At 66.1% G+C, this 15279-nt stretch overlaps 1 protein-coding gene across 1 annotated transcript; it reads left to right on the forward strand.

Annotated features, from left to right (window-relative positions):
- Positions 1-4147: 4147 nt before the first annotated feature.
- TBKBP1 (TBK1 binding protein 1) lies at positions 4148-15045 on the forward strand. Its single transcript, XM_077190856.1, has 11 exons — positions 4148-5012; positions 6302-6533; positions 7313-7537; positions 7613-7735; positions 7821-7925; positions 8265-8406; positions 8486-8646; positions 8979-9028; positions 11782-11900; positions 12843-13585; positions 13776-15045. The coding sequence occupies exons 3-11, from the start codon at positions 7316-7318 to the stop codon at positions 13902-13904; spliced, it is 1794 nt and encodes a 597-aa protein (XP_077046971.1). The 5' UTR covers positions 4148-5012; positions 6302-6533; positions 7313-7315; the 3' UTR covers positions 13905-15045.
- Positions 15046-15279: the final 234 nt, after the last annotated feature.

The raw sequence follows: 15279 nt of genomic DNA on the forward strand, positions 1-15279 counted from the left end.
CGGACCTGGCTCCGGGGCTGAGGCAGTGCAGAATAAACACTGAGAGTAGTGCAAGAACGCGCCTCCAGACTCGTCTTTTGGGGGGTTTGGGGTTTTCTTTTTGTTTCTTTTTTGGGTTTTTTTTTTGTTTCTTTTTGTGGGATTTTTTTGGGTTTTTGTTTGGTTTTTTTGGGATTTTTTTGGGGGTTTGTTTTGGTTTTGTTTTTGTGGGGTATTTTGGGTTTTTGTTTATTTTTTTCGGATTTTTTGGGGGGTTTTTTTTTAGTTTTGAAGGGTGTTTTGGGGCCTTTTTAGGGCCATGTTTGGGAGCCATTTTGGGGGCTTTTATTGGCTTTTTGAAAACTTCTTTAGGGCTGGGTTTGGGAGCCTTGCTCAGGGGTTTTGAGGCCTTTTTTGGGAGGGTTTGTTTTGGCTTTTTGAAGGGTGTTTTGAGGCCTTTTCAGAGCCGTTTTTTGGGGATTTTGGGGGCTTTTTTTACCTTTTTGAAAACTTCTTTAGGGCTGGGTTTGGGAGCCTTGCTCAGGGGTTTTGAGGCCTTTTTTGGGAGGGTTTGTTTTGGCTTTTTGAAGGGTCAAAAAAGCCATTTTGGGGCCTTTTCAGGGCCGTTTCTGGGGGCTTTAAGGGCTTTGGTTTTTTGGGGGGTTTTGTTTTCTTTCTAAGGGACTTTTTCTGGTTATTGGGAACCTTTTTGGGGTGGTTTTTTGGCCTTCCTGGGGTTTTTTTGGTGGGATTTCCTTGGGATTTTCGGAGGTTTTTGAGCTTTGTGAGGGGTGTGGGCTTTTGGAAGCGTTCTTGGGACATTTTTGGAGCTTTTTTTTGGGACTGGGTTGGGGCCTTTGTGCTTCTTTTTGCCTTTCCTGGGGCGTTTTTATGGGGGCTTTTTGGGCCTGTTTTGGGGGGTTTTTGGAGGGCTTTTCGGGCCTGTTTTGGGCGGTTTTTGGGGGGCTTTTTGGACCTGTTTTGGGCGATTTTTGAGGGCTTTTGGGGTGTATCACAAGGAATTTCCTCCTCAAATCCACCCCTCCTCGCTCCCATCGCTGCCTGGGCATGGATCGAACTCTTCCAGCATCCTCTGGGATTTCTGAGGGGCTTTTTTGGGCCGCACCACCAGGAATTTGGTGGTGCTGGAGATGCCAAATTCCTGGGCATCCCACATTCCCAGAGACCCCAAACTCTTGGAGATTTCGGAATCCCCGCTGGAGATTCCCAAATTCCTGGAGATTCGGCTCCGTCAGCAGCTCCAGGCCCCTGATCCCACCCTGATCCCTGATCCCGTTCCCTTGGGATCCTCCACAACCCCAAAGCTGCAGCTCCACCTTCATTAATTAATCAATCAATCAATCAATCAATCAAATCTATCAATCAGCAAAGGAACCAACCCCTGGCTGCTCCTCCATCTCCCCAAAAACCCCGGGCAGGATCCATTTGCTCACCTCCCAAACCCAACATTAAAAACCCCACTTTTATTTTCATTTTCCCCTAATTTTAAATTTTTTTATTTTATTTTAATTTAATTTTTCCCTGCTGCCTCATTTCCCGGGAGCCTCTGCCAGGCGCCTGCCCCCGCTCGGAGACGCCGTGGGAGGGGAGAGCCGAGCTCGCGTTTCCTCTCCGGGGGAGCCGGAGGTGGCAGCGCCGTGTCCCCGGTGCCATCTGTGCCACCACCCCGGCCCGGGGACACGGTGCCGGTGCCGGGACCGTTCCCGGGCTCGGCCAGGAGCGGCCTGAGGCTCCCACCCCCTAAACGAGGAGGGAAAGGGCCTTTCCTTTGGAAAAAGTGGGAAAAAAGAATCCACAAGTGGATTTTGGAGGCGACAGCGCTGTGTCACCGGTGCCATCTGTGCCACCACCCCGGGGACACACCGTTATTCCCAGGATTATTCCCAGGATTATTCCTTCCCAGGATTATTCATTCCCAGGATTCTTCATTCCCAGGATTATTCCCAGGATTATTCATTCCCAGGATTATTCCCAGGATTATTCATTCCCAGGATTCTTCATTCCCAGGATTCTTCATTCCCAGGATTATTCCCAGGACTGGCACTTCCCAACGCTGATGGGCTGAGCTCCCGCCTAAAAGAGAAGGAAAAGCTGATTTTTCTTTGGATAAAGGGGCAAAAAAAGGAGCCAGGAGTGGATTTTGGAGCCTCAGAAGTGACGCCAGCCATCCGTGCCCCCGCCCTGGCCTGGGGACATCACTGTCACTCCCGGGATCAGCAGCTCCCCTCGGGGATTTATCCAGGAGCCTTTCTCTGGGTCTGGGCGGGTGCTCTGGACTCCCACTCCGGGGGACGAAGCTGATTTGCCTTGGGAAAGGAGGGAAAACCAAGCCCCGAGTGGGTTTTGGGGCCTCGGGAGCTTTGCCCAGGCGCTGCCACCCGCAGGGGACGGGACACCCTGGAGCCGGTGCCACCCTCTGGAATGGGATTTTCCAGCCGAGAAAATGTTGGGAAGGGGGGAAAAGGACACGGGGGACAGAGGGGGGTTCCCGATGGGGCTCCATGCACAGCCCAGCCTTGGGAGGAGCAGGGGATCCCATGGGATGGCCCAGCGCTGAACACAGAGGCTCTGGGGACCCCAAACCCCCCAAATCCCAGCAGCTCGGACCTGTCCTGCCTCCCTCTGCTCCTCCGTTGGTCCCCACGGTTTGTGCCCAGCTCCCGGGGACCTCGGGGGGGTCCCTGCATCCACCGGGACACCCCGGGATGGTTTTGCTTCCAAATTAACCCGGCCTGGCGGAAATCCTTCATTTGCACTTCAAAGCAGCCGATCCCCGGCAGGAGCGGCCGCTCGGGGCCGGCTCTGGGGCCCTGTTTGCGGCAGATCCCGTCCCTGCTGATCCCCGAGGATCCCCGAGGATCCCCGAGGATCCCCGCGGGTCCCTCCCGCCCTTCCCCGCCGTTCTCCCACCCTCGGGGCACCTTCCAGGGGCTCTTTGCTTCCCCAGGCCGCGCACCGAGGGCCGTTCCCGGCTGGAATTCCCGACGGGAGCGGCCACCGAGCGCCGGTGCCCCCGGCATTGGCCTCCCCGAATATTCCCGGCCTCGCGGTGCGGTTTGGGCTCCCGCGGGAGCCTCCCGGGATCTCGGCATCCCCGGGCGGTGCCCCCGATGCCAGGGACCCGCCTGCGCCCCCAGCGCAGGATCCAGAGCCTGGATCCCCTCCAGGCGCTCCAGGACGCCCGATCTGCGTTGGGAATCCCAGTCTGAAGCTCCCAGTTTGAGGCTTTGCTCCCTCTGATTCTCCTGCTGGGACCCCAAATCCCGAGCTGGATTTTCCAGCGGTTCCTTTGCCCCCTCGTGCCAGAGCCACGCTCAGCACCAGGATTTCTCTGTGCCGGCATCTCCCAGCTCAGCTCTGGGGCCGGAGCCCCTCCGTGCCCATCCCTGGGGCTGCTCTTCCCCCTCGGCTCCCCCAGAGGCCTTGCCAGGGATGCTTGGAGCGTCGGGGCCCCGCAGATTCCCCCTGGCCCCAGCCCTGGGGCTCTGCTGCCCATTCCCAGCCCCTCTGCCGGGGGGGATGAGGCCCTGGCCGGAATCTGGTGCCACTGGGGTCACTCGGGGCCGTGGGTCTGTCCATGCCGTGGGTCTGTCCGTGCTGTGGGTCTGTCTGTGCCGTGGGTCTGTCCGTGCCGTGGGTCCGTCCGTGCCGTGGGTCTGTCCATGCCGTGGCTCTGTCCATGCTGTGGCTCTGTCCATGCCGTGGGTCTGTCCATGCCGTGGGTCTGTCCATGCCGTGGGTCTGTCCGTGCCCTGGGACTGTCCGTGCTGTGGGTCCCTCCGTGCCGTGGGTCTGTCCATGCTGTGGCTCTGTCCATGCCGTGGGTCTGTCCGTGCTGTGGGTCTGTCTGTGCCATGGGTCTGTCCATGCCGTGGGTCTGTCCATGCCGTGGGTCTGTCCATGCCCTGTGTCTGTCCGTGCTGTGGCTCTGTCCATGCCGTGGCTCTGTCCGTGCTGTGGGTCCGTCCATGCCGTGGGTCCCTCCGTGCCGTGGGTCCCTCCGTGCCGTGGGTCTGTCCATGCCGTGGCTCCGTCCGTGCCCTGGGACTGTCCATGCCGTGGGTCTGTCCATGCCGTGGGTCTGTCCGTGCCCCGGGTCTGTCCATGCCGTGGGTCCGTCCATGCCCTGGGTCTGTCCGTGCCGTGGGTCTGTCCATGCCATGGGTCTGTCCATGCCGTGGGTCCCTCCGTGCCGTGGGTCTGTCCGTGCCGTGGGTCTGTCCATGCCGTGGCTCTGTCCGTGCTCTGGGTCACTCCAGGCTCTATCCCGGGGCTCTGGGGTGGCAGTCACCCCACCGCGGGCTCTGCAGGGCTCTGTCCGTGCCGTTCCCGGCTCTGCCCTCGGCCACCAGCCCTGCAGTGACCCCTCCCGGGGGGGTTTTTGTCCCCCGGAGCCCCCGGCAGCCGCGGCGAAAGGAGAGCAGCTATTAATAACCCTGCGCACCGGGGGAAAGATGTAATTCCATCATGGAAGCGGCTCCGAGAGCAACCCAGGGAATAAAATGTTCGGGCAGGGGGGAGGGGGGGTTCGGGGCGGGGGCAGGGGGCGAGCCCAGCCCCCCCCGCGCGGGGCCGCGGCTCCGAGGTGCCGGAGCCCCCCGGGATGGGGGGGAGCCCCCCGGGATGAGGGGGGAGCCCCCCGGGATGAGCCCCCGGGATGAGCCCCCGGCCCCGCCGCCACCCTGGGGGCTCCGGGCGGGCGCGGGAGGGGCCGGGGGCCGGTGGGGCCCCCCCGGTCGGGCCATGGCGGGGGTGTCGGGGTCCGGTCCCGGGGATGCTCGGGGGGGGGGGGGGGGCGGGTCACAGCCCCGGGGGCGGCCCCGGCGCGTGGCGGGGGAGGGGCTGGCGGCCGCCCGGTGCCCACGTGGTTTGTCGGTGTCTCCGGAGCGGAAGAAACGGCGGCGGGGCCGGGGCTGCGGCGGGCACCGGGAACGGGAGCGGCAGCGGGACCCGGCGGGGCGGGGACGGAGCCGCATCCCGGCGGGCGCCGCCGCAGCGCAGCAGCAGCGCCGGTGAGTGCGGGGCCTGGGCCGGGGGGCACCGGGAGCGGCGGGGGGGCAGAGCGGGCAGCCCCCGCCCCACCGGGCCTGTGCTCCCCCGCCACAGCGCGACCCCAGCCCCGGCCCCAGCCCCATCTGCCCCCGCCGCCTTCACCAGCCCCGCTTCATCCTCATGCGCGGCTCCATCCTCAGCCACATCCTCATCCTCACCCCCATCTTCATCCTCACCCCCATCCTCATCCCCATCCTCACCCCCATCCTCATCCTCATCCTCACCCCATCCTCAGCCCCATCCCCATCCCCATCCCCATCCTCATCCCCATCCCCATCCCCATCCCCGGCTGGATTCGCATCTTCATCCCCTCCCTCATCCCCATCCCCGGTTCCGTGCCCATCTCCGCCCGTGCTTCCATCCCGCTTCCGTCCCCATCTCCTGCTCCATCCCCATCCCCATCCCCGGCTCCATCCTCATCCTCATCCTCATCCCGTCCCGGCTCCGCCCCGGACCCCTCCTGCGTTTCCGTCCCCGTCCCCCGCCCGGCGCCCCCGGCGCGCTGCGGCCCCGGCCCGGGGGCGTTCGGGGACGGTTTCCCGGAGGCTCCGGGGCCGCCGCAGGCCGGACCCCCCCCCGCTCACCCCACTGCGACCCCCGGCCGCGCTCAGCGGCGCTCCGGGCCTGGCTCCGGGGCTCGGGGGCGCGCTCGACCCGCCCCCCTTTCCCCGCCCGTTCTCCCCCGGTTCTCCCCCGGTTCTCCCCCGGTCCCACGGCGGTTCCACGCCCGCTGCGCTCGCTCGTGGCCGTGGCGGTGCCCCCAGCCCCCCCCGGCCCCTCAGAACCGGGACAGCCCCGGGGGCTCCCAGCAATGAGGAGGGGGCTCGGCCCGGCCGAGGGTCGGGGCAGGGGGGGCTGCCCCAGGCCGGGCCCTACCGAGCGCATCCTCCCGACCCCACAAAGGTTTTTATGGGGGGGGCAAGGCCTGTCCCCAACCCAGCCCGGTGCCAGAGGCCCGGCAGCACCACAGCCTGGCACATCCATCCCATCCCATCCCATCCCATCCCCATTCTCGTTCCTGTTCCCATCCCCATCTCCATTCTCGTTCCCAGTCCTGTTCCCGTTCCCGTTCTCGTTCCCAGTCTTGTCCCCATTCCCACTGGAGCCCTGAGCCGGCCGAGCCCTCCAGCAGTGTCCCAGTCCCGGGGAGCTGCAGCCCGATTTTTGCTCATTTTCCAAACCCCATTTCTGCTTTTTCCCAAACCCCATTTTTGCTCATTTTCCAAACCCCATTTCTGCTTTCCCCCAGGCATTTTCAGGCCTCGAGGAGGGGCCGGGAGCGCGGAGGGAGCGGCGGTGCCGCGGGGACCCCGCCTGGACCCCGATGAGAGCAGCTCCGGCTCGCGCCGATGTCCGGAGCTCCCGCACCTGAGACACGCCTGTGACACGCCTGTGACACGCCTGTGACACGCCTGTGCCCGCCCGCAGCCCTGCCCAGCCCGCGCCGCTTCGCCCCGCGCCTGGGGCCCGCTGCAAGGCAGGTGTCCCGGGGAAACTGAGGCACGGCCAGCGGGGAGCAGCTGTCCCCTCCCCGTGCCCCTGCAGGTCCCTCCTCCCTCTGCCAGCTTCGTGCCATGAATTATTCGTGCGGCGGTGCCTCCCAGAGCTCTGCCAGGGCTGCGCCTGCCCGGGACAGGGGACGGCGCCACAGCGGCCGCGCTGCCTCCGGGCGCTTCTCCCACCGGGAATCGCCCCGGGAATCGCCCCGGGAGCCCCGGGCACGGCCGAGCCCCGCGCGGGGTCAGCGCTGCGGCAGAGCGGGACGGGCGGGGCGGGGACCCCGGCAGGGGCTGGGGACAGCGCCGGAGCCAGGCGGCCCCGGGGGGTGAGCGCAGCTCCGGTATTTAGGGCACGGCTGCGAGGCGTGGGAGGCCGGGAGCAGCTCGCGTGCGGCGCGGGGCGGGAGCGGCGGCACCGGCCGCTATTTCTGGTGCTCGTTCCCCCGAGGGGACGGCGGGAATGTCACCGTGTGCCCTCCCGGGGGTGCTCTCTGCTCCCACCCTCGTGCTGAGGGAGCCTGGCGGGTGTCAGCACCTCTGTCCCCCATGGAGGTGATGGCACAGCATGGCCGGTGTCCCCTCGTCACCCTCGGGGTTGGAGTTGCTGGTGGTGGCGGCTCCTGGCGCTGTCACCCGGCGCCACTGAGCTCCCACAGACCCCGCCCTGGCTGGGTCACCACCCCAGCGTCCCCAGTGTCCCCAGCGCTGCCCTGGCCGGGCCCAGCCCTGCCCTGGTGTCACCCGTGTGTCCCCACAGGCAGGACATGGACTCCATGTTCGAGGACGACATCAGCATCCTGACGCAGGAGGCGCTGGGGCCGGACGAGGACTGGCTGGACAGCCCCAACACCGACCTGTCGGGCGAGATGTGCTCGGCCTCGCACTTCGCCCTCATCACCGCCTATGACGACATCAAGAACCGCCTGACGGGGCTGGAGAGGGAGAACTCCACGCTCAAGCGCCGCCTCAAGATGTACGAGGTCAAGGTGAGGGGTCGGGGGGGTCCTGGGGGGCGCGCGGGGCCGGGGGGACCTCGCTGACCGCCCGTCCCACGGCCGCAGTACCCCCTGATCGGAGAGTTCGGCGAGGAGCACATCTTCTCCCTCTACGAGGCCAAGGAGAACTCGCTGCTCAAGAGTGAGAAGGCGTCGCTGCAGCAGCAGCTCAACCAGTTCCAGCACGAGGTGAGGGGCACGGGGGGCCTAGGGGGGCTCTGGGGGTCCCCGAGCCGGCCCCCACCCCCAAATCCCCCCCACCTTTCCCCGGCAGCTGCAGAAGAGCAAAGAGCGGGAGGAGCAGCTGGAGGAGATGATCCAGGCCTACGAGAAGCTCTGCGTGGAGAAGGCGGACCTGGAGACGGAGCTGGGAGAGATGGTGGGTGACAGCCACCAGCAGGGGACAGCGGCGTCCCCGTCCCTTCTCCACCGCAGCCCCCGGGCCCCTGGTGTCCCTGTCTTTGGGGGTGCAGGGCTGGGGGGCGTTTTGGCCGCGCTGGGATTTTAGGGATGCTCGGGTTCATCCATCTCCCGCTGCCCCGGGCACCCCCGGCTCCCCTTTCCCAGCCAGGAGCCACCGCTGCCACGCCGCTGTCACCAGATCGACCCCACTCCGAAAAGCGACCCCAAAATCCGCGTGTGCCGGGCTGGGGGGGCAGGAGAGCCCCGGGGAGGGGCCGAGGCTCAGCCGCGTCCCCTCTGTCCCCGCGCCGTGCAGCGGGCGCTGGTGGAGACGCACCTGAGCCGCATCCGGAGCTTGGAGCAGCAGCTGCGGCAGCGCGACGGCGGCGCCTTCCCCGGGCTGGGCGCCCAGGACGTGCCGTTCATCGCCCTGCACCCCAGCCCCGGCCTGAGCCACGGTGAGCCGCCCCCTCCCCGCCCCGCCGCGGCCCCGGCAGCCCCGGGCCGCGCCGGGGCTGAGCCGAGCCGTGCCCGCAGTGCTGGAGCGCGCCGGGGGCTGGCAGAGCCGCGGGCTGGAGGCCGAGCTGGAGGCGGCGCGGCAGGAGAACCAGCGCGCCCAGCACCGCGAGGAGCACCTCAAGGCCGAGTGCGAGCGGCTGCAGGCGGAGCTGAAACACCTGCAGGACACCCGCGAGCAGGTGCGGGGCAGGGCCGGCCTGGGACCGGCCCCGTCCGGGTGGGGGGGACTGGGAGAAGGAATGGGGCAGGTGCGACCCCAAAACCCCCCCTATCCCCCCTTCCCCACCTGCTGGGAGGTGTCTGAGAGGAGGAACAGGGCAGGGTCTGACCCACAGCACCCCTCATTCCCGGTATGTGGGGTTTGGGTGCTGGGAAGCGCCTGGGAGCAGGTGCAGGGCAGGGTCTGACCCCATAGGACCCCTCATTCCCGGTATGTGGGGTTTGGGTGCTGGGAAGCGCCTGACCCCGCAGGACCCCGGTCCTGGTGCTGAGGGGGCTCTGCTGTCCCCAGGAGCAGTCGGAGCGGGACATGGCCTGGGTGAAGAAGGTGGGCGACGACCAGTAAGTGCTGGGAGGGGACTGGGAGGGGACTGGGAGGGGACTGGGGGGACACTGGGGGGCACACACAGGACCGGCTGTGGGGCACGGCGGCCACCCCACACCTCCGCACGGGGGTCCCGGGGGGCTCCCTGCATTGAGTGCTGCAGTGGGGGGGATTCCGCACCCCAAAACCGCCAACAGCGCCCCGGGGGCTGGGGCTGAGCGGGGCTGCGGGCGTGGGGTGCCCGCTCCCGGTGTCTGGTGCCCGGTCCCGGTGTCCATGCGCTGTCCCGGTGCCCGGTTCCGGTGTCCGTACGTTGTCCCAGTGTCCGGTTCCGGTGTCTGGTGCCCAGTCCCGGTGTCCGGTCCCGGTGTCCATGCGCTGTCCCAGTGTCCGGTTCCGGTGTCCGTACGTTGTCCCAGTGTCCGGTTCCGGTGTCTGGTGCCCAGTCCCGGTGTCCGGTTCCGGTGTCCATGCATTGCCCCGGTGTCCGGTTCCGGTGTCCATGCATTGCCCCGGTGTCCGGTTCCGGTGTCCGTGCGCTGTCCCGGTGCCCGGTGTGGGCTCGGCGCTGCCTCCAGAGGGCACTGACGGCTCGCGGCTGCCGAGAGAGCGGCACCGAGTGGCACCGAGTGGCACCGAGTGGCACCGAGTGGCACCGAGTGGCACCGAGCGGCGCCGAGGCGGTCGCGGTGTCCCCGGACCCCCCCAAACCCCCCCGGTGGCACCGAGGCGGGGGCGCTGTCCCCGCTTTCACGCGGTCCCCAGGGCGGCGGTGACAGCGGGGCCGAGCTGCGGACAGATGGGAGGTGACACGCGGCCGGGAAGTGCTCGGGTGCGTTTCGGGGCTGGCTCCGGCCCCTCCGCTCCGGAGGCGTTGGAAGCTGTCGCCGTTTCTGTCGTCCTGGCGCAGATCAGAGCCAGGGAGCGCTGGGTCCCTGCCGGGGCCGCTCCCGCCTCTCCCTTCCCCTCCTGGATTCCCTCGATTTCCACAAAATCACCCGAGCTCACCCCCAGATCGCCCCCACCCCTTTCCCGCAACATCCACGGAAATTAAAACTCCCGAATGTCTCCATTAACGTTCCCCCATCACCCAAATCTTTATTTTTTACGCCCGAATTCACCACGCTGGGATGGGGAAACTGAGGCAGGGCTGGCTCCTCACCCCCTCCCCGGGCACAGCTTTTCCCTGCGCGCTCTTTTCTTGCCGATTCAGCTCTTTTTTGTCACCTGCTTCTCTCCGCCGCTGTTTTCTTGGGTGTGAAAAGCGCCTTATCGGCGTTTTCCATCTCCGGGTGATTTTCTGGTGCTTCTGCCGCGCTGTGCTTGGGGCGGGGGTCCCCCCGCGTCCCGATCTTCCTTTTTTTTTGTTTATTTTCTGAGATTTGGAACTTTTTTTGGCTTTCTGAGCTCGCGGTTATTCCCTCTTGCACTCCCTCCCAAGAAAAGCCAAATCTTGAGGAAAGCCCTGGAGAGAGCAGGGTGGGGATTTGGGGGGGTCAGACCGCCCCTCCCACTGCCCCGCCCCGCGATTTTGGGGGGATTGTGTGGGTTTCAATGACTCTTGCGCCCATGGGTGCCAATGTCGGGCACGTCCCCACCCCTGGCTCCTCCAGCCCTGCAGCAAAAAGGGGCCTGGGGGACACAAAGGTGACATCCTGCAGGTGTCCCCTAAGGTTTTTGGTTTTCTTTTCCTCCTTTTCTTTCTTTTCCTTTTCCTCCTTTTCCTCCTTTTCCTTCTTTTCTTTCTTTTCCTCCTTTTCCTTTTCCTCCTCCTCTCTTTTCCTTCTCTTCCTCCTTTTCATACTTTTCTTTTCTCTCCCATTCCTTCTCTTCTCCACCTAATTTCTTCCCTTTTTCTTTTCTCTCTTTCTATTATTTTCCTCCTTCCCCCCTCACTCTTTCCCCTCCTTTCCCTCATCCTTTTCCTCACTTTCCCCTTCTCCTCCTCCTCCTCCTTTCCCACCTCTCCGGGCCGCGGTGCCCGGGGGCCCGGCGGGGCCCGGCGCTGTCAGCCGCGGTTACGAGCGGCGGCTCCAGTGCCCGCGGTGTCACAACGGCTCAGCGGGACCGCGCCGGGACGCGCCGAGCTCCGGCCCCGCGGCTCCGTTCTCCCCTCGCGTCCCCGCCGAGAATCCCGGCTGGGAAAGCGACACCAGCTTGGGGCAGAATTGATGATTTTGGCAGCGCTCCTGAGCGCCGGGAGCGGGGGGAGCCGCACCCGCCGCGTCCCGGCTGCTCCGGGGCGCGATCCGCGGCCGCAGCTTCGCCCTTCGGAGCTGGAAAAATGAATTTGGGTCGGGTTTGAGTTGGTGCTGGGGCTCCGCGGGGCCGCGTCACCCGCAGAGCCACTGTGTCCCCTTCGGGAATTGTCCCCTGGGTTGGGTGGTGCGGCAGGGGCGGAGAGAGGCAACCTCAGACACCCTGAGGCGCCTTTTTTCCACCCTGGGCCATTATTTCCCTCCCTTTCCTATTTTCCTGGGGGAATGCTGGAAGCACCATCCAGGCAGCTGCCCCAAACCATTTCTAGTTGTATTTATTAAAAAACCAAACCAAAACAAAAACCAAAAACCAAACCAACCAAAATTCCGGGGGGGAGGTCAAGCCCCGCTGAAGGATTTAACCCCCGCTGAAGGATTTAACCTCTCCCGAGGGGTTCAATGGGATTTAACCCCTGCTGAAGGATTTAACCTCTCCCGAGGGCTTCAATGGGATTTAACCCCTGCTGAAGGGTTTCTCCCGGGAACCCCAGGGCCCCTTTGCCCCCTTGCAGGGTGAACCTGGCGCTGGCCTACACGGAGCTGACGGAGGAGCTGTGCCGCCTGCGCAACCTGAGCTCGCTGCAGAGCCAGATCCTGCGGGCGCTGCTGCAGGACAAGAGCCCCAACGGGGGTAAGGGGGACCCGGGGCTGCCAGGCCGGGATGGGGGCACCAACACCGGGAAAAGGGGGGGTGGGCTCGTCCTGCGGGTGGGGGTGTCGGTGCCCAGGGGTGCCCAGCCCCGGGGGTGCCCCACAGCAAGGGCGTCCCCAGCTGGGTGTACCCGTACCTGGGAGTATCCATCCCAAAATGTCCATCCCTGGGAATATCCCATCCCAAAATATCCATACCTGGGAGTATCCATCCCAAAATGTCCATCCCTGGGAATATCCCATCCCAAAAGCATCCAGAATTGGGAGCATCCATCGCTGGGAGTATCCATCCCAAAATGTCCATCCCTGGGAGTATCCCATCCTAAAATATCCATACCTGAGAGTATCCATCCCAAAATGTCCATCCCTGGGAGTATCCCATCCTAAAACCATCCAGAATTGGGAGCATCCATCGCTGGGAGTATCCATCCCAAAATGTCCATCCCTGGGAATATCCCATCCTAAAACCATCCAGAATTGGGAGCATCCATCCCTGGTGGTATCCATCCCAAAATATCCACCCCTGGGAGTATCCATCCCAAAGCAGCCGTACCTGGGAGCCTCCCAGCCCCAAAATTCTCCAGAGCATCCATAACTGGGAGCGTCTCATTCCAAAATATTCTGTACCTGGGAACATCCATATGTGGGATCACCCGCACCTGGGAATGTCCCATTCCAAAACCATCCACACCTGGTGGTATCCATCCCAAAATATCCATCCCTGGGACCGTCCATCCCTGGCTGTATCCCCCCAGAATCTCCCGGGGGTCCCCACGGCCGCATCCCCCCCGGCTCCCTCCGGGCTGCCCCTGGATGCTGAGGCACATTTTCCACATTTTCCACATTTCCCACATTTCCTCGCTCTCCGAGCCGCGGCGCTGACGCGGAGCACTTCCCGCGTGTCCCCCTTGTCCCGTGCCAGGCCAGCGCCACTCGCCGCTGTCCCAGTGCCACTCCCCGGCCCAGCAGCGCCGCTCGCCCGCCCCGCAGTGCCCCTCGCCCGTTCCTCCGGGACGCTCGCAGTGCCAATCCCCCGCCCTCCAGCGCCGCTCGCCGGGACCCCCCAGCCAATCTCCGGCCCAGCAGCGCCGCTCGCCCGCCCCCGGCCCGTGCCAGTCGCCGGCCCAGCAGCGCCGCTCCCCGGTGCCGCCGCCCAGCCAGTCCCCGGCCCAGCAGCGCCGCTCGCCCGCCCCGCCGCCGCCGCCCTGCCCCTCTCCGAGCTCGGCGTCCCCGCACCGCCTGCCCGGCGAGAGGATGGAGCTGGCCTACGCCAAACCCTCGAGCCGCCACATCAAGGCCGGCTTCCAGGGCCGCCGCAGCTACTCGGAGGTGACCAACGTGGCCCTGTACCAGCAGAGCCGCTCGCTCTGGCTGCAGCCCGAGGCCTCCACGCTGCCCAAGCACCGACCCTACGGCGAGGTCTACCTGGGGGCCGCGGGGGCCCCGCTGAGCGCCCACGAGCCCTTCGAGGAGCACGTCCGCTTCGAGAAGCAGTCGTCGGACGAGGAGGAGTGGGCGCTGCCCAGCCCGCCCAGCCCCGAGGCCGGCGCCATCCGCTGCGCCTCCTTCTGCGCCGGCTTCCCCGCGCCCGACGCCGACGCCGCGCACCGGACGGCGGCCGCCTACGCCCGCGCCGAGCACGCCCAGTCCTGGCCTTCCATCAACGTAAGGAGGAACCCCCCCAGTCTCCCCGCGGGGTTTTGGGGTGGGTTTGGTCGAGGGAACCCCCCCGGCGCGGTGGCGCCCGCAGTGAGGTGGGTGCCTCAGTTTCCCCGGGGCAGCGGGGGGTTCTGGGGGGTGGCAGAGGGGACGTGGCCAGCGCGGGGGTCCCAGCGCCGTCCCGTGCCCCCCGCAGCTGCTGCTGGAGACGGTGGACTCGGAGGTGCGGAGCTGCCCGCTGTGCCAGCTGGCCTTCCCCATCGGGTACCCGGACGATGCCCTGGTCAAACACATCGACTCGCACCTGGAGAACAGCAAGATCTGAGCCTCGCCCCCTTCCCCTCCTTTGGATGCTGCATGGAAACACCGGGAGCGCCCGGCTCCCGAAATACCTCCAAGTCTTGAGTAGCTACGGAAAGACTGAGCCCCCCCCGCCCGCACCCAGGGTCACCCCGAGCCCCCGGCCCGCTCAGAGTGGGTTCAGCCCCGTGCCAGGGGTACCAGGATCCCCCCGAGCCCCCGGCCCGCTCGGAGCGGGTCCATCCCCCGTGCCAGGGGTACCAGGGTCACCCCGAGCCCCCGGCCCGCTCAGAGTGGGTCCAGCCCCGTGCCAGGGGTACCAGGGTCACCCCCGAGCCCCCGGCCCGCTCGGAGCGGGTCCATCCTCGCCCGCCTCACTCCTGTGCCAGGTCCGGGTGCTCTGCCCGGGGCACCGTCCCCACCGTGCCAGGCGCTGGCCGCAGGGGACCCGTCTGTGCCCCTGGGTGTCCCCTGTCCCCTCGAGTGTCGCTGCTTGATCTCAGGGAGGATCCGAGGGGCCGAGTCCCGGATCCGGCCCCCAGGAAGGAGGAGAGGGGAAGGGGCCGCCCCTTCCCCGGCCCGAGGGGTCACAGGTGGGGTCGGGGGTGGGAGCGGGGGCAGCTGCTCGTTCTCGGTCCCCTTTGAATCTTTCCTCTCTTTTACATTAAAAGCACCCCCCACCCCCGGATTTCCCCCCCTCCCCATAACGATGCTGCTGAGAAACGAGCCCGGAGGAGCAGCATGGACCCCCCCACACCCCGACATTGCACTGGGCTCCCCGGGGCTCCCCCTGACCCCCCCGCGCGGCGTGGGGACAGCGCAGCCCCCCAGCAGCCCCCCCAAACCCCCCCGGCCCCCCCGCTTTAACCGGGGGCTGCAGGCGGCTGCTCTCCCTGAGCCCCCCCCGTCACCCCCGTCCCCCCACGTTCGATCTACCTCAAAGCCGCCGGGAGAGGGGGGGGCGCAGCGCTGTCCCCCCTCCCCGGCCGCTGGCGCTGCATGTCCCCCCCGTGTCACAGCGCACACCCCCCAAACACACACACACACACACACACACAACGCCGGGGCGCGGCCCCCCCGCCCCACGCCGGGACCCCGGAACGAGGGACCCGCCCGCCCTCGCTGCGACCACCGACTCCAATAAAACCTGCCCGAAACGCCTCGGACGGGGCGGAGGCCTCTCCTCTATGGGGGTCCCTGGGGGGGGGGGGCTGGATTTGTCCCCCCGGGGATGGGGCTGGGGTCGGGGGGGCCCTGGGGGTGGCAGGCCTGGGGTGTCCTGCAGCTCCCGGCCCGTTTGGGGCTGGCTGGGCAGGTGGGTGACACAAACGGGACAATCAGAACCAGAGCAGAGCTCGGCAGGCTCGGGGTGACAGAAGGGACACGGCCGGAGCAGGGGG

The sequence above is a fragment of the Agelaius phoeniceus genome, chromosome 26 (genome assembly GCF_051311805.1).
Source record: "Agelaius phoeniceus isolate bAgePho1 chromosome 26, bAgePho1.hap1, whole genome shotgun sequence".
Classification (NCBI taxonomy): domain Eukaryota; kingdom Metazoa; phylum Chordata; class Aves; order Passeriformes; family Icteridae; genus Agelaius; species Agelaius phoeniceus.

What these genes read in the sequence shown, in the direction of transcription:
- TBKBP1 (XM_077190856.1), top strand. Translation starts at nt 7,316, where the DNA reads ATGGACTCCATGTTCGAGGACGACATCAGCATCCTGACGCAGGAGGCG. An exon ending in TCAACCAGTTCCAGCACGAG is followed by an intron (nt 7,736 to 7,820) that starts GTGAGGGGCACG and finishes TTTCCCCGGCAG; the next exon opens with CTGCAGAAGAGCAAAGAGCG. An exon ending in CAGCCCCGGCCTGAGCCACG is followed by an intron (nt 8,407 to 8,485) that starts GTGAGCCGCCCC and finishes CCGTGCCCGCAG; the next exon opens with TGCTGGAGCGCGCCGGGGGC.